This window comes from Styela clava, chromosome 9 (genome assembly GCF_964204865.1).
Source record: "Styela clava chromosome 9, kaStyClav1.hap1.2, whole genome shotgun sequence".
NCBI classification, from domain to species: Eukaryota; Metazoa; Chordata; class Ascidiacea; order Stolidobranchia; family Styelidae; genus Styela; species Styela clava.
This window is the reverse complement of record NC_135258.1, coordinates 12,780,434-12,800,151: the sequence shown is the minus strand read 5'-3', so window position 1 is coordinate 12,800,151 and position 19,718 is coordinate 12,780,434. Positions and strand designations below refer to the sequence as shown.

Genomic DNA, 19,718 nt, shown 5'->3' with positions numbered 1-19,718 from the left:
AGTACTTTGTAGACTCAAGTTTTGATGTAAAAATGTCTATTATGGAATAACACGAACGTGTATGTTTTAAATTCGAGCGCGAAAACCGAAAATAGTGGCGCGTCAACCAGTCCAATATTAGACTGCTAAATGATACAGCGAATCACGGCATACGGGGGTATGTAACCGGTGTATTGGTACACCGAGTCACGCGGGGAAATCAACGATGAGATATATGTCAATCGTATTTCCAAAACTTATTTTCATATCGAGGGGTTGAGAAGGAAAATGCTGTAACTAAGTAATATTTGAACTCGTTTATTCATCCTCAACAAATTGCAACCTTCTAACGTACACGGAGCAAAATGTGCTAGGCGACATGTTTGTTCCTGACGATCAACATGGCGTCGTCGCGAAAAGCTTATAAAAGACTACCGTGTTATCGCAAAAACGACATATACATGACATATCTCCATAAATTCGTAATAAAGTAATCTTATGTTCAATCGATTTTATTATTATTTTTTTTTTTTTATAAATAATCAATCATATTACAACCAAAATGCAAAGCTGTTTGAAGCACAAAGCACACACATATTATCCATGTGGAAAATCATTGTCAAAAAAAAAAACAGATTGAATCCTCATGGAAGGATGAAACAAATGGGGAAATAGTACATTTTTCAGACATTCGCTGTCCAAATTTATTTAGGGAATAGAGTAGATGTCCCATAATGGATTAAAAACAAGAGACAAGTAGGACTAAAACAATGGAGAATTTATGAAATCATCATAGTAATTAACCAATGCAATGACAGGCCAGATAAAAATTTAAACTTTTCCAGTCTTGATATTGGTTCTATTTAATTTAATGGATGAAATTCCCCCAATGTGCTAGTCTACAGGAAGCTGAAGGTAAAAATTTTCAAAATTACAGAAAGTCAATGGTGGTACGACTGGCTTTATCTCCTGTTAAGAATTGAGAAAGAAATAATATGCAAAAATACATTGATTAAAGCCGGAATAGTGTAAATGACTATAGTCAAATAGTTCTATCGACTATAATCCATATATTATATCACTTTGCCAAACTAAATTAACTATTACCAGTATGTGAAAAAAATTTTGCATTACAAAATTTTCACAAAGTATTGTGGCTGGTACACTTTTGGTTTATTTTTTATTGCAAACCCAATAAGATCAATTACCCGAATTTAGATATTAACAATTTTTGCCAAAAATTTTATAACATTGCATTCCTGAAAAATGGTGTAGTAACATTCACCTAAGAAAAACCGTATTCATGGTGACACAAAAAAACACAAAACCGAGCCTAAATTTGGTAAATTAAAATAATTTTTATAAGTGAAACATAACATCTACATTTCCAATTAAAGAGATTGAAAATTCAATAACACACAAAATATAAAATAACTTGACATATGAGAATCCAAAAAGATCATATATTATTGTGTACATGTTTTTAGGATGACTTCGTACTCCAATATGTGTTCACTACGGTATAAAAAAATTTCAAATGCACCCCCAAGTTCTTCCTTCATAACTTTAGCAGCATTATTAGTTTTTTTTTTGTGCATGATTCAAATTGACAATCTAAATATAGATTATAGTGAAGAATATCTAGCCAATTTTTCATTTCGTTGTACTTATATTGAAATCAGGAAACACACAGGATTAGGATTAAGCAAAACTTGCAACAAGTTTTTTTTTTAACCAATGTAAAGCACTAATGAATACTAAAAAAAAGATCTCAGTGTGACATATTTCCTTGCATAACACTAGTCCAGGTTTTCTCAAAATGGGTCCACTCTACCATCCTAGGGGCCACGACCAAAGGACTTCAACAAGTACCAGTCAAAATTACCAAATTATTTTTTGTAAATTGACCTGGATTTATATGTTTCTTTGACTGAAATGCATTTATTCTCAGACTTTGATTCGTTAGCTTTTTATTACATGGTACATAAAATATTTGACCAAAATGCCATAAAAGCTAAACCAGACATGTTTATAGAAGAGCAGAAGACCACAATTGTCGAGTCTTTGGGATGAGGACACATATCCAACCCACTGCACTAGTCAATTAAAAATGACTCTTCCTCTCCTATGAAATATTAAGTAAAGTGTTTCAACACAAATCTTAAGTAAAAATTTGTAACCTCGAATTAATTCTGTTTGTATAAATTTCAATTCTGTGATTTCTCACACGAAGTAAAACAATATGAGACAAAATGACAAGTTTATACGTTATTAAACCTAGACATGTTGATGCAATGAAGAAAAATGCTCAAAAGAAAAGACACAATGAACTTTCGGACTTCGCTCTTGGGCTAAAAATGTATTGTTGCAACAGAATTTTAAATCTAGGTTGATTTATATCAGGTGTGTGCAACATTTTTTGTCAGTGGGACATATAACTTCAGACATCCAGCAGGGCCACAAAAATTTTCTTTTTTCATGTACAAAACAAATTGAAAAATTAGCGACAACAATATTGTCACGAAAATCTGACAAGGGCCACACCGAATGGCTTGGCGGGCCAAGTTGTGACGCGCAGGCGGCCTGTTGCACACCCCTGATTCAAATGCTTAGGACCTGGCATCGAAGTCAATTTTTGTTCATACTTACCAACCATTTCCTTACAAGAAATCCTCGCAAATCTGGTGAAAAATTTAACAACTCATTATACATGAAGATTGCAAATCATTCTGAAAAATTTCACTCATATAATCCCAGTAGAAAATCGTAATGAAGAAGTACTTTAACTAATTCGGGGTATATTACAAAGGGGAAAAAAATAAATCAAAGGACATAGTCATTGACCAAACTATGTCTTCTTTTAGGAGATATGCTACAGTTAAAATATCTTGTGTCAGGATTTTCTTAGAAATACCATAGTGTCTGGTCTCGTGTGTATGGAGATTTCATAAGCAGAAATTAATCTATTAGATTTAAGACGATTTCGACCAAAAAGTACTGAAATAGCTAGTGCCTTTCTTTCATGCTTATTCAAAGTAAATACACAACTGGTAATAAGCAAACAAGCAAATCAGTCTTTCCACATCTATAAATACACTATGATGTGATAAAAAAAACTGCAGTTCTATACAAGTGTATTTCTCTCTATATTTCATAATATTTTTGGCACTCCGGAAGTATTCGTACCAAGATAACACACAACCTGAACCCTAACCTGGTACACATATTACGTTCAGGTTGTGCACCATCTTGGTACACATACTTCGGGAGTACCATATTTTTTGCTTTAGAACCAATTATATTACATCCCTGGTAGCTTATTTATAAACATCATCTCTCCCATGTCAATCATCCTCACGCTCTGATCTTGATGCTTTTAGTTATATTTCATGAATAGGGATAAATAGAACTGTATATATTCATATTGAGCCTGTTTATTTTTATCCGAAATGTCTGCAAAACCCTTATCATATTTGATTTAAGAGTCTTGCTGCACACAAATGTATTTCTGTAACATTTTGTTTGTTTCTTACCAGTTGCGTTTTTTTTTTACAATTGAGTACGGAATTATAAAAGTGGAAGATCGACCAAAAACCGAAGCGGTTAGCAGGCCTAAAACTTGCTAAAACATATAGACAAGATATCTAAACCAAACGGCCGGTGATTATTTTTTCTCACTTTTAGCAACAGAGTTATATTGATTGTGAATACTACCAGCGTTCCAATATCAGTTCGATATCTAAGAATAAAAAAACTTAATCTAGTTGCATGAAACAGCGATGTCTGTTTGCTCGTTGACATGATTGTCGGAATTAGTCCCGTTTTCCGCGACTGGTTTTGTGTCGGATTCCGGAGTAGCCAGAGTTGCTGTTTTAAAAGCAGTTGCATGTGAGTATTTTTCGGAACAGTTGAGTTGAAATTCCTGAATTAAATCCTTCGGTAGAGCTCCAAAGTCTCCTTCGCGAAACGATTCGAGGATATCAGTGCAAGTCTGTAATATTACCATGTTGATAATGAATTAACAAGAAAGTAATGATTAAATATATAAAAACGAAGGTCACATATCTGTACCATTTAGTGCCTAGCTAAGAACTGAGTGGAAAAGTCCGGCGAGAAACATTCCCCTTTGTCATAAAAACGGTTCACATGACACAGCAAAATTTTGGGTGAAATATCATGTCACGAAAAAAATTGAAGTAATAGCATTCTAGTGACTTTATCCATTTTCAAGTACTAAGAATTGTAAATAGACTAGTTCATAATTTCTCATCAGACTTCAAGTCAACAACAATTTAAAAATATGATCGATAGTTCCCCTCATAACAAATAATATACCACAAGAATGTACTGTGTATTATGATACATATCATGTTTTACAAGAGTATTGCGAACAATGAAACTCCTAAGTCTCAAACAATCTCACTTGCAGATGGCCAGCCCAGAAAAATATCGATTTTTTCGAAATATGACTCTTTAAACATCGCAAAGGAAGATTATTATAAAAACATGGCAAAACACAAAGAACTCACTTGAAGATCAACGGACGGTAAATATTCTTTCCAACTCGAAATAAACCGTTTTGCAGCTTCCAAATTCTTTGAAGGATCGAGAATATACATTGACTGATAACCTGGAGTATAATAAAGTCACATCCATTTATACTCGAGCAACCAATTGATGTAGTTTCTGGCTAATATTATGATGGAACGTAATACATTGGCAATAAGAATAAACATGATGATGACAACATACCTGCGAATAGGTGCGAAATGGAAGTCTTGTTTTCTTCGATATATTCCATGTTGTATGTTTCATAATCGGATGTCGACAAAAATTCATTGAGCATTGAATCGATGACGGTTTTTACAGCATCATTAATCTCGGATGAAGCATTGGACACTGAAAGAAAAAATTTATAACAATGGTGTTCAGTACATAGTGATCTACGCAGAAAATAAATTCATACTTTGGCTTTTTACAGTTTGAGTTTGCAACAAACAGAAACATACTTAGGAACAAGCACTCATATACGTGTACTTTTCATCACAGACATTTTCCAACTAAACAAGTTTCGGAAGCAAATAAAAAGTCTAACAACCTGCTTTAACAAATTTCATCAGTCGTAAATGAACAGAAGGATGTCTGGCGCCACCATCTACTAATTTTTTCGCTTTCAATAGTGCTCGAATCATGAGTAGAAACTTCTTCTCTCTTTCGTAAATCTCAAATGCGAGTACATGAGTGTCCAATTTGCTAGCATGATGAAGCAACAATGACGTCAAGAACGATCTCGCTTCTTGAATTGGATTCTCAACCTAAAAATTATCAAATCAGAAATTAATATTTTGCACTTTTTGAATGAAATTCTAACGTATGACCCCATTTTACAATACTACAGCATTATTCTTAAACAACATATATTATATGTCGATGAGACTGTGAAATCAGAGTTTGGCAAATTCTCATTGAAGCACAGAGTTATATATATTTCAAACTCCTCAAAATCAGAATTTTGAAGTCAAAGTCAAAATTTTCAGACTTCCAATAGTGGTGATTAAAATAGAAATTTCCCCACAGAAACTTGAAAAAAAAAATAGTCTCGTTTACCGTTTAAAAATAGTTTATAAAAAAAAGCTTGCATAAGGTAATCTTTTTATTATCAAAATCAGATTTATTCTGGAGTTCAGAACCGGAGTCAAAAATTTCCATCAACTACAAGTTGGGACTTGATTGTGAATTTTTCTCGACCCACAGCCCAGTATGCTGCAAAGTGCACAGGTTGTCCAAACAGAATTTAATAGTTAACGGAAATGACCACAGTAGAAGGGTCGGTTTTGAATCCAAATTCGTACATTAATCAATCCATGAACAAAATGCTATAAATTAGCCCAAAACAGGCACCTAGAACATATACATCCAATGGTTATCTCCTCTACTAGATATGATTTTGGAGAAATTTGTTGACCAAAACTTGAACACCAACTATGAAAATATCCATTAACTGATCCAAAAAAAAAACATGACAAAGGAAACAATAGATATCCATGTACTCACACTAACTAATTTATCAGCATCAAATTCATCTTTCTTAATTCCTTCGTTATCTTCATCAACTTTATTTCTTTGTTGCCTATCCAACAAAAAAAGTGTGATTGTCATAAAAATATAATTATAACAATACGGTTTCATATAAATACCCTATTCTAAAGCAGCAATCAGAACTCAAAGTGATTTAGTCAGTAAAAAGTTGAATTTCGATAAAAATTAGGAAAGTAAGTCACAAACCTGTTCTTATTTGCTTTTTCTTGCTCTTGTTTTTTCCTCTCTTCTTCCGCCTGTTTACGCTTTTGTTTTCTTTGCTTGTTACGTAATTTTTTCAGCTCACTTTTGCTCATCGAGTTTTCTTCCAATTGTGATTGGTCTCCGTTCAATTGTTGTGGTTTGTCATGCAAACGGAGATAAACCTTTGAATAAAAAAATAAGCTTATTTCAATTCAAAACACCTATTTAAATGGCAATAAGAGAGTAATGCCTGATTATATGGATAGCAGCGCCAAAATACCAATATCGAAGAAGTTAAGAATGTCAAAATTTGAGGTTGGCTATATTTGACCCCTCAGGACGTGACTAAAATTTAAAAATACCATATATTCTTGCATATAACTCGACTCTTTAGTGCGATCAGAGTTCTGATCTCTGCGGGCATGAGGCGACCCCTTGGTTTGGCAACTACTCTTATACGCGAGGATATACGATAAAAAAAGATATTAGCAACTTCTTCTAGCAAAACTACACACTTTGTGTGAAAGTGTATAACGACTTTTTCAATCTTTATGTATTAAAAATTTTAAATTGATCCGTTGTTGAGTGAGGTGATTTTTCACAACAACCCCAACAGTAACGAAAAATCTAGCAAAACTACTACTCGTTCAAAATTACAAAATTTCTCACTTTTATGGCAACCAAAGCAGCGTCGAAATAAAATTTGTGCAAACGTAGCTGATCCTCAAGTCTGAGCATTTGAACATAAGAACGTAAAGTCATTTTCCTCATACAGTATTGATGAAAATCAAACTGATCTTCGAGAATCTCTCTGAAATGCTGTAAAATTAAAATATAACAGAAGTCAGGATAACTACAATGAAACAAAAAAAAAAAGAATTTGAAAACCAGTCAGTCACACAGTATGGATATATGTCAGCAAACAAAATGAGTAATGATGCATCAAGTTTTACAATTTTTTAATATGACGATTTTCACGTCTCTACTTTGATCAAGGCTCACATTTACAAGCTATCACATTTCCGTAAGAAGTTATTATTTTTGGAAGTAATAAGAATATTTTCGTTTTACAATTGCATACATAACTTAAAGTTAATACACCCTACGTTAGGTGATGAAAATGGGGTTGGAACTGTTGTTCGTTAGCCTGAGTCGCCAACATAGTAAGCCTAGTTCTTTAACAACAAAGTCCTCTTGCCTTGTTGTCCAAGTTGTCATTTTTCAATGTTTTTCATGTTTGAGTCCTTTAACTTACCCTGTCAATTTCATGACATTTCTTCAAAGCTTCTCCGTATTTTTTTCCTCTGAAATGAGCATTTGCACATTCAGCTTCAAACCACATGCATTGCATTTCTCTCAAATATTCCTGGACACTAATGGTCTCCTAAACAAAGAAGAAATTAAATTAAACTCGCTAGGACACTAACATCCAGATTTTTATATCTATTATTTTACTATACTTATATAATCAATAACCGAACAGGCAGAGTGGAGATTTTCGATATGGAAGACCAGTTTATTAGATTCAAAAATGAAATTGAACACAGAAAATTTATTTTTATTTTTCATTATCATATTCCCTAATGTGATTATCAAAATGAACTCAGAATCAGCCTCGTATAAAAACTGAGTTAATGAGTACCTATAAATTACGAAAAGGGAAAAAAAGAAAGCAGTTTCAAAAATTATTTAGAGATTCGATGAATTCGAAAACAAGCAAGTTGTTTCGTTTCGAGGTAATATTGATCGAATAAAAATAAATTGTACGAGTCATCAGCATTTTATGCGGAATTATATTCTCACTAGCGCATCGCACTCCCAGAAAACTCTACCAAGAGCGCTACAAGAAAAAAGCTTGAGACCACCGTCTTTTATAAATATCAACATACCAGACAATACCTACCCTTGTGAATTTCGATGCCATATTTTCAGCTTCTTCTATTTGATTATTTCTGATCATGTAACAAGCACATTTATAATTAACAAATCTATCAGCTGTATCAAGTGATTGAGCCTCGTCCATACATTTAACTGAAGAAGGCATATCTCCCGCATGCTAGAAAAAATACAAAAATCATAAAAAAATTATATTGTGGGTACAATTCATTTTTGATACACTATTATTTACGGAAATCTCATGAATGGGCCACATGAATAGGTACAACAATAAATTTGAAATAATCACTAATCATCTTGGAACAGAAGTGTGCAACCTTTGATCAGGAGGACCAGATAGATATGAGTGGGATGATTTTTGATCATATGACATGAACTGTTCGCTTCGCACAAGCTAGCTGTTAGGGCATTGTACATCAAGAGCATAGATAATAATGCGGACTCAAGGATAGGCTTCGCAGTGCTAAGAGATTAAATTAAAAACCTGTTTCGCGAGCCGCACATTTAAAATTGGCACTTCTTTGCAGGCGGCACAATTTTTCTTTTGAGGGCCGCATTTGGCCCACGGGCGGCAGATGGCACACTCCTGTCCTAGAAGACTTACCCTTTGACAATTTGTAAACATTCAGATACATTTGATAATAGTAAAAAAATGTAATAGCAGTGTAGAAGCATTTTAAAGATTGCGATTATTCGTAAACTGGGCAGTCTTATGACAGTTTGGAGAGAATCTATTGAAACATTTGCATATTTTAGAATTTGCTCCAGAAGCATAACCAACTAAATATTCTCTCCTATAAATTTGAAAACCAAAACTTAAACATACCAGTAAGATTTTTGCTTTTAATGTATGAGCCTCAATCAAGGTTGGTGTATGTTCAATAGCTTTATTGATATATTCCAATGCTTTGTCTGTATTTTCCAAGATGTCATAATGTTGAGCAAGAAAATACCAAGACCACAGTGTTGACGTAGGTGCTTGTTTTACCATGTCTGAAATGAATAATGAAGAAATACATGAAATATGTCAAAAAGAATCATTTTATAACAATGTGGGAAATGTAGTACAAGTTCAATAACTAAGGAGTCTTTATCAGAGCTGTGAAAAACTGAACGGAATCTTCCCAGAGTGCGTATACTCATTTGGATTTGGAAACCTATGCAAAACATTGGAGATGAACTGAAGTTTCCATATATGCCAGAGGTTCCATTTCAAATGCGCTGCGGTCCATACATGCAAAAACGCAAAATTTGAATTTCTGAAACTCTCATATGAACAATGAATTGGTCGAATTTTTTCATTGTTTCGATGTTTCAAGTCATTAAACTATGTGACTTCAGTAACTTCATTGATATTCACTTCCGCAACAATTGGTTTTATAAACCCTATACAGATTTTATGGAAAATATATAGTGGAAAAATACTAATACATTTTTCTAAATAAACTTTGAATTAATACATAATTCCTATCACAAAAGTAGTGAATTCTCTGTCTTTAAAATTCATTAAATTTTTTTTTTAAAACTTTTACTCATCATCAGCAAATACAGAATACAAAATTTGAACCTCGAGAATGATGTAGCAGAAACCCAAAATTACCTGAGGGAGCAAATTTTTCACAGTTCTCGAGTGCAATCAAATAATTGAGCACTAGTTCTTCAATGATTAAAACTTTTTCTTTATCTTCGTATAAAGGTTTCAAGTTGACGAATAAAGGTGGTACTCCTCTTTCCAAACCACTGCGTAAGAACTGATCAACTCTAATCCTGAATTTATCACCTGAAAAGAAGTAATGTATTTACTCGAAATTACGCCTATATCGCAAATAGGCAGACTCCCTAAAAACGACATTAAAACGGCGATTTTATAAAAAATCGCACATAAGCCGGTCCTACGAATCGTGACACGCTGGACGCCTCACGAAAAACGTAGAAAGAGAACAAAATTACTGTAACGCAAACATTTCTCACGTTTATCGTTATTGCATGTTAGCGAGGGCTGTAGGTGGATTATTACCCGTAACTCTTACTTGTTAATTTATGTTCAATAAAGTCTATATTGCTTTTCAGTGCGCCGTGATTGTGTCGGGAGTTTAAGAGAGTCCCTGAGTCAGCCTAAAACAATTTCCTTTGATCGTCCACAACGCGGTTAATTTCGATAAGAGTCCTTATCACCGCCCCTTAACGGAAAACCAATCGTAAAGGTGATTGAAAGTTGCGCGCCATTAATTGCCTCTACGGCGATAGCGCACCAAATAATAACAGTTTCACCACGAAACAACTGGCCGTAAATCGACACTGTTGCACAAGCGAGCGAAAACAAACCAATCACAGACTGTACAAGCCATCAGCTGTATGATAAGACAATCCACCTTCACAAGCGATTGTGTGTGTGCGTGCACGCTTTTATCGTGAGAACTTCGTATGGTTTGAAGCTTTTGGAATTACCAGCAAGTCAGCATAATATTATCTCGTTGCGTGATCAAATTCTGATGCGCGAATGAGCCGATTTTTTGGTGCAATCTGAGTTATGCGCGAATAAGACGATCCCTTAGTTTGGCAACTTTTTTTTTGAGTTTTAAACTCGGCCTATTCGCGAGCATATACGGTAGTCGGTAGATCATTGAAAACTAAAGCAATAATAGACATACATACATAACCGTGTTCTGAATAACTCATATTCAGCATTAAAAGATCTCAATTTTAGAAGTAATTCCGAATAATGTCATTTGAAAATTTTATTCACAGTAATTGAAGTCTCGCAGTAAGACCAAAAATTTAATTTAGGTAAATTTTGGAAAACTATAAAAAAAAAATAGAAAACCAATCAATCTGATGTAATTTCAAATTCAAGCTCATTGAATGAGCATAAACTTCTACAAGACGTTCACAAAATATTCGAAAATATTATTTTATGATGTATTCGAAATGTTAAATCACTTAATTTTGATTATATCCTAGCCCTTAAAAAAAAAAATGTGCAATAAAAAGCATGACTTGGGCAAACAAAGAAAGGTTAAATCTCCTGAAGTATGAGCACCAAGATGGCGCACAACCTGAACTCAGGTTGTGTACCAGGTTAGGGTTCAGGTTATACGACATCTTGGTGCGCATACTCCAGGAGTACCAAATAGTTTTATATGTTGATTTTGATAACAGCATATCGACGCATGAAATCCAAATTGGGCTAAGTCCATTTTTCTAGTTTTGAGAAAAATGCAAAAAACGTTTTTTTTTTGTTTCTTTTTTTTATTTCTCTAATACCTTACATCGGGGATTGTCTAGTTTTTATGGTCCACCAAAGGTACATTGAAGGCCATATTTAGATGGTATAAAAAAATTTGTGCTCCGCCCCAATTTTTTTTTGGGGGGGGGGGGTTGGACTTAACCCTTTTTGGCTCTCAATTTTCTGGACCAGAAACAATTTTATTGGACTTAGGGCCTCTTTATTATGTTATTATAGAGGCTGGTATGAACTTAGCGCTTTGTATTATATTTTTTGAGAAGAGCTATGTCCAAAAAACGGACTTAGCCCCAACTTACAATGCAGTTATCCAGAGCTAAGTCCACTATAGTAGACACAGCTTTGTTTAGTTCTCAAATGACCTAAAAAAAGCAGGGTTATGTCCATAGCTGTCTTGAGATCTAGAGCACCTAGAGATAAGGCAAATAGACCAAAATGTAAAGCTAAGTCCAGGAAAATCAGCAATTGAAAAATGTCATTTTTTGGAAAAGTGGACTTAGCACTGTTTGGTTTTGAGGTGTCGATATAATCTGATGTTTTTGCGAGAAAACAATTTACATTAACCATCAAATTTTTTGAAATCTATTTTCATTCGCTTAATCCAACTCCTGCCTTTAGCTTTATACAAGGGTGGCTAAAGCGAATAATTTACTACACACTATAAAAAACATTCTAAATTCATATGAATATCATATTACAGTAGACGGAAGATAAACATTATTGTATTAGTTTTATATTTCCTACTGCAATCAGGAGATAAATTTTTGGTTTGACTGCCAGGTCTCAAATGCTTAAAAAGTTGAATTCGAAGTAAATATTCCAAATTATTTCTAAAATTATTAGATATATATTATAATTCAAATATATCGAATTTTGAATATTCAATTCGTTTTGGACATCGCTAGTTTTTTATATACCAATCAGCTTTGTCTATTTACCTAAAAGCATCATGTTCAAAATCAAATAACTTGAGAACAGTTAATTGATCATATTAATAATACATACCTGATACAAGTGACAAAGGAATAATTTTTGGCGAGTCAGTTTTTGGGAATATTTTAGCAGCTGCGTCGTATATTTGTAGTCTTTCATCATTATTGGAAGGCCTGATAGCTCTTTCAAGCATTTCATAATATCTGTAGATATAAACGAAAAAGACCAATTTAACACTTCTTGAATCCTGTCAAACACATGTCCATGAATACTTTAAAATTTTATGATATTTTTAAAGCAGGAACTTATAAGTCAAGAGCTATCAAGATTTTTGAAAGCAACCCAGCATATTTCCTGTTATCTTATTATACTCGTAGTGAGGTGGAGAATACAGAGTCTGACCCAAAAGTCCAAATTTATTCAGCATCAGCGACACGGCGATGGTTTAGATAAAAGACTAATAAAACAGTATTAGACTAATATAGAATATTAGTTCAATAATCTAATAATTTGAAATACAGTCTCCTGTACCATAACTTGACTACAGAAAACGATGAATTGAAATTACAGTCAAATTTTCAAAATTCAACCATATTTTTCCAAGATAACATTCCACTAACACTGAAATCAGTTGGTGGAAATAATAGACATAAGGGTATAATCTTATACTTATGAATACTTAATATACTTGTACATTATACTCGATACTTTATAGCAATATTTATCTAAACATGAGGTATGAATATTACATGAGCTAATAGGTCAAAATCTGGACTTGTTGTGATATTATTTCAGAAAATGTAATATAAATCAATAAAATAGCTATTTATTTGCTGATATGGATAATCTGGCTGTCTCTCATTAGACTATAAATTTATCAAAGGACATTTTAATAAACTACTTTAAATGTATCATCATAACCTCTAGCCGCATGTGTAGATTATATACATTGATATATTAAGATATATTGAAACCTTATCTTTTCACTTTTTCCAATTTGTTAAGTAGATCGTGAAAACATGACATAATGTGGGCTTTAGCCAAAAAGCGTAAAACTCATATCTACGATAATTAGGAAACTCTAATCACCAGAATTAAAAAAAAAATCCTTTCCAGCCCGTGCCTTTTAGTGTGGCCTTTGTCAACACTCAAATTTTCTGCCCGTGCATTTTCAGCGTGGCCCTTGTCAACACACAAATTTTTCCCGCATCAAGCATAAAATCCTGTTCCGACAGTTTATGTTGGACAAGTTGATCACATGGGTAAAATGACAAAGTTTTTTGGATCTTTTCGCCACTCAGCCCAGGGTCTTTATTACTAGAAGGATTATGTGGCCAGGCTAGTTATATGTCCCAACGAAAAAAAATGTTGTACACCCCTGGTTTTGATCAACTCCTATTCTTCGTGGAAACATACTAGCTCATATTATGCATCAACTCTTAAATGTTCTTAGAACCTAATTTTTGCCCATATACTTGAGGTATTTAATAATGTAACTCACCTATGATTTTCAGGATTTCTATACATTAGTTCTGTGCATAACTTTTCCGCTTTGTCATATTTTTCCAGGCTCAAGAATATCTCAGCTGAAAGAAAATAAAAGGAACTTAACATGTTTTTCGTGTTACCGAAAGGGTTTAACATGTTTTTGGTGTTACCGAAAGGGTTTCCACAGGGCAATCTACTTATCCAGCTTCTATTTGTGGATCAATGTACCTGCAAGGCTGATATAGTAACAATACAAGAGTCTAACCGCACACCAACACCAATGCAAAATAGTTGGAGTGACACTGTCACAGGCACGACTCTTATACCAATTATAAAACTATCTTCTCTGTGGTGAAAGTAACTCCATACCAAAATAGTCTCATACATCAGCTGCCAGGTCTGCAGTAAATTTATAATCGTTTTATTTTTGCATACCGTTCAACTCCATCAATGCATTCTTGTCTGCTACTTGGGCTTTATGTTTATTGAGATGTTCAAGTGCTCGTCCCTGCATTCCAGCTTCTATCAAAATTGTAATTTGATATAGAAGCAGCTCGCTGTATTCATAGTCACCATTTTGACCCTGTTCCAAGTAGAAATAAGAAATTTGAAAAAATATTTAACCGCACAATATTTTTAACAACTAACGCTGATATACAATTTTCCGAGCCCACATTGCCTAATCAATTTATCACACTTGAGTAAATTGACAGACAAGGTTTTCTGTACACCAAACTTCAACAAGATTTTTTTTCCAGCTCACTCAAAAGTAGGGCTAGGGTCGAGGTGAATTCCTCATTTTTTTTTCTATTCGAGCCATATGTGTCTCTTTTCATTCCGAGTGAGTGAATGAAACATGTTCCTAATTATGTGTGAGAACTCAGCGAACTGTCTGGGTAATAGATTACGCGTTTTCACTTATATTTGTCTGGAAGACCTATTACAATAAAACAATACAATTACATATCTACCAAGTATTCGAGATTCGATTCGAAAAAAATATTCGATTCAGTTCTGAAATCAACAGATGTTCAAAAATTCCCAGCCCTACTCAGAAGCACAACACTGTGAACACGACTGAAATGCTAAAAGCTAATAAAAGATACACAGTGGTGCATTATGTATCAACAAAAGCAGACGAACGATCAATGCCAATACACTAATCACAAGGCTCAGTAAAAGCTCTTAATAATAGAAAGTCACTGGCAATCATTAGAGTAGTTTTCCTCCTAACAAGACTCGAAACACATAAAAAAACTTATTTCACTCAAAAAACTTCTCAAAATTATTTCTGGCAAAACGTTACATACAAAACAAAATAATATTTTAATTTACAATATCTATTCCGAACTGAGTAAAAAACCATCATATCACCTGTTGTGTCTTTCTGAACTCCTCTAAGACTTTGAAAGCCATGTCAAAATCTTTCACAAGATGATTTGCAACTGCATAACCAATCCAAGATGCTCTTTGACCAGACTTCAACTGCAGTAGATTGTACCTTGTTTCCTGGTAAAGTGAAACAACAAGTTAACAATACTTGACTCATATATGCTTTTAAACATTCAAATCATCAGCAAGAAATCCATTGTATCGATCATAATTTAGATAAAGATAATAGCAAGGATTTGTACAAGACGTTATGTTAGAAGCTTCTGTTAGTAGCAGGAATAGTTAGTAGCAGGAATTTTTCCTTTTCAGTTTGGCACCGTCTTAGATAACAAAATAAGTTAACTTAACTGAATTTCTGAAAATTAAATTTAGATTGCTGAATATACAAAATATTCCATTTCAAACTAGACTCAGACTAGGTAATTCAGAATTTCTGGTACTCCAGGTTAGGGTTAGGCCATAATTTCAGGTACAAATACTGCGCAAGTCACTTGACTAGTCCCTGAACTCGTAATAGAACCAAAATGGGGGAAAATTGAAAAAAAAATATGGCCTAACCCTAACCTGGAACACATGCTACGTTCTGGTGTCCGCCATCTTGGTTCACATACTTCGGAAGTACCTAATTTCCAGTTTAAAACTCACCAGTAATCGATTTCCCTACCAATTGCGTCCCAGAAAATTTAAAAAACTGTTATATACAAACCTTATATCCTTCCAAATCTCTCATATGAACTTGCAACATAGATAAATCCCTCAGAATGTGAAGATTGTCCTAAAAAACAATAAAATATTATATATCATATATATGTAATTGATCAGGATCAGCATATTACCCCATGAAAATAAATTATGTATCATGATTAAAAATTATTCTCTGATGGTAATCATGAAGTGATATATCTGTGTATTTTGCACAATTACCCTATTGCAGGGGTGGGCACAATTTTTCAGTTTAAGAGCCGCATGCTGTAAGTCAGAACTTTAAAAGAGCCGCAGAATTTGTGAATTTATTAATATTATCAAAATACCATGAACAGAAAAGAAATTCACACAAGAGTCTAATAACAATAAATAGATAAACAAGGCAGCTATACTCAAATATATGCACAATTTAAGTTCATTTAATTTGTGTTTCCTTATAGCTGATTTAGGAGGGTAGTCTCGTAAGAAGTTTTCATGATTCGTTTCATGGTGCCGTTTATCATTGCTGACTTTATTCTGACTTAGTAGCTTATGACAGATTAAGCACAAAAGTTTATTCTTCTGACTGGTAAATTCGTACGTTCTTCCCATTCTGACTTGACAACTCTGTTTTCATCTTCGTACTTTCATTTTTAATTGAGGACATATTGCACAGTAACTTAGTTAGACTAACTAACCGCAATCAAGCTTCAATACCGCCGACGCATCAATAAACATTGACCATTGTGACGAAAGATTTGCTGACTTGACTGACTTAAATTCAAAATTCAACTCTACAGCAATTTTCATACTAAAACATAATTTGTCCTAATCATTGACGAAAACTTCTTTACGACTTTTAATAAATTAAAAGAGTTTACATTGAAGTTTTTCTCTTAGTTGAAATTTGGATAATATTTTATGTTAGCGAGAAGAGCCGCACAAAAAGTCTGGCGAGCCGCGGTTTGCCCACCCCTGCCCTATTGCAACAAAATTCATAATTATAGACTTCCTTTTTGAAATATTTGTAGTTTTGAAAATAATGAGAAAAGACTCACATTCGCTGACAAAAGAAACTCTTGACTAAATCAACTTTAATAAATAATAAAAACATATACACACATATATATATATATATATATATATACCTTTTCCCATCTGAGAGCGTTTCTGTAACATTTTATTGCTTCATCATATTTTTTATCAGATCTTTGCAGCAGACCGTAGACGTGCCAACAGACATGAGATGTTAAATCATTTTTTAATCCGCGTTTCACAAGTTCATATGCTTCTTCCTTTCTATTTAGACAGTTGAGCGTGAGCCCTTTCATCGCCAATGTTTCTGTAATTAATTATGATAATTCAAGACCATGAAGTACAATTTCTCAAACACGAAAAGTTTGACATCTACAAGATCTACAAGATAAGCCAAATGTTCATAGTAGTCAAATTAAGGTGAGGATTGTAACGATCACATTTTTGAACAATGTTTTCTGTTATGATTTAAAAGATGGGATAATTCTTGTATAATGTTATTACTATTATTGAACCTATACTAAATTATATGTTAACAATGATATTGACAAAAAAAGCTCCTGTCATACTGCGTTACAGATTAGCTCACTTGGTGTTCTAGTTACTTATCGATTTTAATCGGTAAGTATGTTGATAGCTATTTGTCTGTATGTCTGTCTGTTAGATGCATGCGATCGCCGATATCTCACGAAAGCGAGATTGAATCTGCTCCAGATTTTGCATGTGCATTCATCATATTTCGGACCAGAAGCCTATTGATTTTGGATGAATTATGTGTATAATCAGCGAGTTATTAATTAATTAGTAATGGGACACAAGGTGTCACTACGAAGTAAGAGCGCTGTTTTGGGGGATCCCCTAACTTTCAATCGATACCGTAAGTCTTCGGTCTCTGACCAATATTCCCGTTATACTAGTAATCAGCCAGTCAAGGTCTACAAATTGCATGAATTATGCCGAATTCTAGTATTCTTTCTCTCGTTGACTGTTTGGGACCTAAATGGATAAATTCAAAATAGAAATGATAAAATTCAAACAAACCTCCATGTTCTGCAAATTTTGGATTAGAAAGAATCTGTTTTGCAAATTTCAGTCCATTTCTGTACTGTTTCTGTTCGTAACATTTCTAAAAATATAGGAACATGATGTTATTCATATAAAATAAATATAAAATTTGTTTCCATAAGGAAAAGAATAAACAATGCAAAACAATATTCAGTCAGATAACAAAAATAGTGTTTTCAGTAATGATAGTAAAAACTGGAAAACCCCAAATTCGAAGCTTTGTGCTCAAGGCAAGAAATGCTGTTATATTTCAACTTAGCAATGAATAAATTTTTCATATTTAGCTAATTAGTAATAATAAACAGGCGAATGGCAAAAGCATAAACATAAAAAAAACTACTATTTCACCAATAAGTGACTAACAGTTGAGGTTGCGTGAAACTAACTACATTTCCTTGCTCTCTATGCCTTTGCGCAGGTGGATCCGTATGCGTATTACGCAAGGATGCTGTAGCAAGAGTGTAAATGGACTATATGGTTTACAACTATAAAATGCTTGTCTGAAGAAGTCTGACCTTGGTCAGACGAAACGTTACAGAAATACATTTGTGTTCGTGTGCAGCAAGACTCTTGAATTGAATCACCAATAAGACATTTAGAATTATATATACCGTAATATGAATTACATACTTTGAAATTGAAGATTTATTGTAAAATAATTCTCAGAGGAGATATCGGACTACTCACCAATATCCTGTTAAATAGCGTCTTTTCCTTGGGTGGCAATGGCTGTTTGGTAGGCATTTTGAAATTATTGATGAAAAACCTACTGGCTTATCAATTCAATTGCTCTTCTATTGATCAGATATGACGCAGAGTTAAATTCCGAACTTTAAGGCCTAATCGGTAAGTTTAACAACAACTTGACAACCATCTCCTATGAAATTTTTAATAAATTATATATTAGTTAACAGCAAAATTAATTTGATTGCTAGTAGGGATGCCACTTTCGGATTTACGAATCGGATCGATTCGAATCGCATCTTTTCCGAATCGATTCGAATCAGATTTACGCGATTCGGAAAAAGAGAGCGATTTAGCGAAAAAAAAACATTGAACGTTTGTTAAATCGTCGTTTTCGGCGGCTTTAAATCTGCCAGAGTGTGTTTATGCGGCACTCCAAATAACGCCAAATTACGGGACCGAAAAAAATACATTGAACGTGTGTTAATCGTTGTTTTCGGCGGTGTTAAAACTACCGAATGCGTTTATGCAGCACTCCAAATAACACCAAATTACGGGACCGAAAGAAAAACATTGAATATTTGTTAATCGTTGTTTTCGGTGGCGTTTAAACTGCCGAATGCGTTTATGCGGCACTCCAAATAGCAATAAATTACGGGACGTAAATAAATGAAAATGAATTTTTCGTGATTGACTTTTTTACTTGTCTGCCGTCATTTGTTTGAAGTTCGACACAACACACTCTTTTACGCATCACTCGAGATGATGTGTGGCGTAATTACCAGCAAACTGCGAGTTCAGTTTTCCACTAAATAGCCGAAGTTTCCATTATGCGCGAATTCAAATGGATCGTATACCTGAAAATTCGTGACAATTTTGATGAAAATTTTCAACAGCACACCTGCGCTGCCACTAAGTTATTGTACGCCCTGGCATGATTGGATAAAGAATCGGCTACCGACGTCTAGATAATGTTTAATTTTGATTGAAATTTAATTTAAACTTTGTTCTGAGAGCAATATTTCGCGTACATTTG

At 33.8% G+C, this 19,718-nt stretch overlaps 1 protein-coding gene across 1 annotated transcript; it reads right to left on the bottom strand.

Moving 5' to 3' along the window:
- Positions 1-473: 473 nt before the first annotated feature.
- LOC120338853 (N-alpha-acetyltransferase 15, NatA auxiliary subunit-like) lies at positions 474-18,892 on the bottom strand. The gene is made up of 19 exons (XM_039406828.2): positions 18,686-18,892; positions 17,975-18,059; positions 17,047-17,240; positions 15,921-15,989; positions 15,197-15,331; positions 14,258-14,405; positions 13,836-13,920; positions 12,407-12,537; positions 9,758-9,937; positions 8,984-9,150; positions 8,165-8,317; positions 7,517-7,645; positions 6,931-7,080; positions 6,265-6,443; positions 6,034-6,109; positions 5,078-5,294; positions 4,732-4,878; positions 4,509-4,609; positions 474-3,970 (listed from the first exon to the last, which is right to left on the bottom strand). The coding sequence occupies exons 1-19, from the start codon at positions 18,740-18,742 to the stop codon at positions 3,740-3,742; spliced, it is 2,634 nt and encodes an 877-aa protein (XP_039262762.2). The 5' UTR covers positions 18,743-18,892; the 3' UTR covers positions 474-3,739.
- Between the last annotated feature and the right edge of the window lie 826 nt (positions 18,893-19,718).

Coding starts and splice junctions, on each gene's coding strand:
- LOC120338853 (XM_039406828.2), bottom strand. CDS start 18,742: ATGCCTACCAAACAGCCATTGCCACCCAAGGAAAAGACGCTATTTAAC. Junction 14,406..15,196: donor AGTTCAGAAAGACACAACAG/GTGATATGATGG, acceptor TACTTGGAACAG/GGTCAAAATGGTGACTATGA. Junction 4,610..4,731: donor CATTTCGCACCTATTCGCAG/GTATGTTGTCAT, acceptor ATTATACTCCAG/GTTATCAGTCAATGTATATT.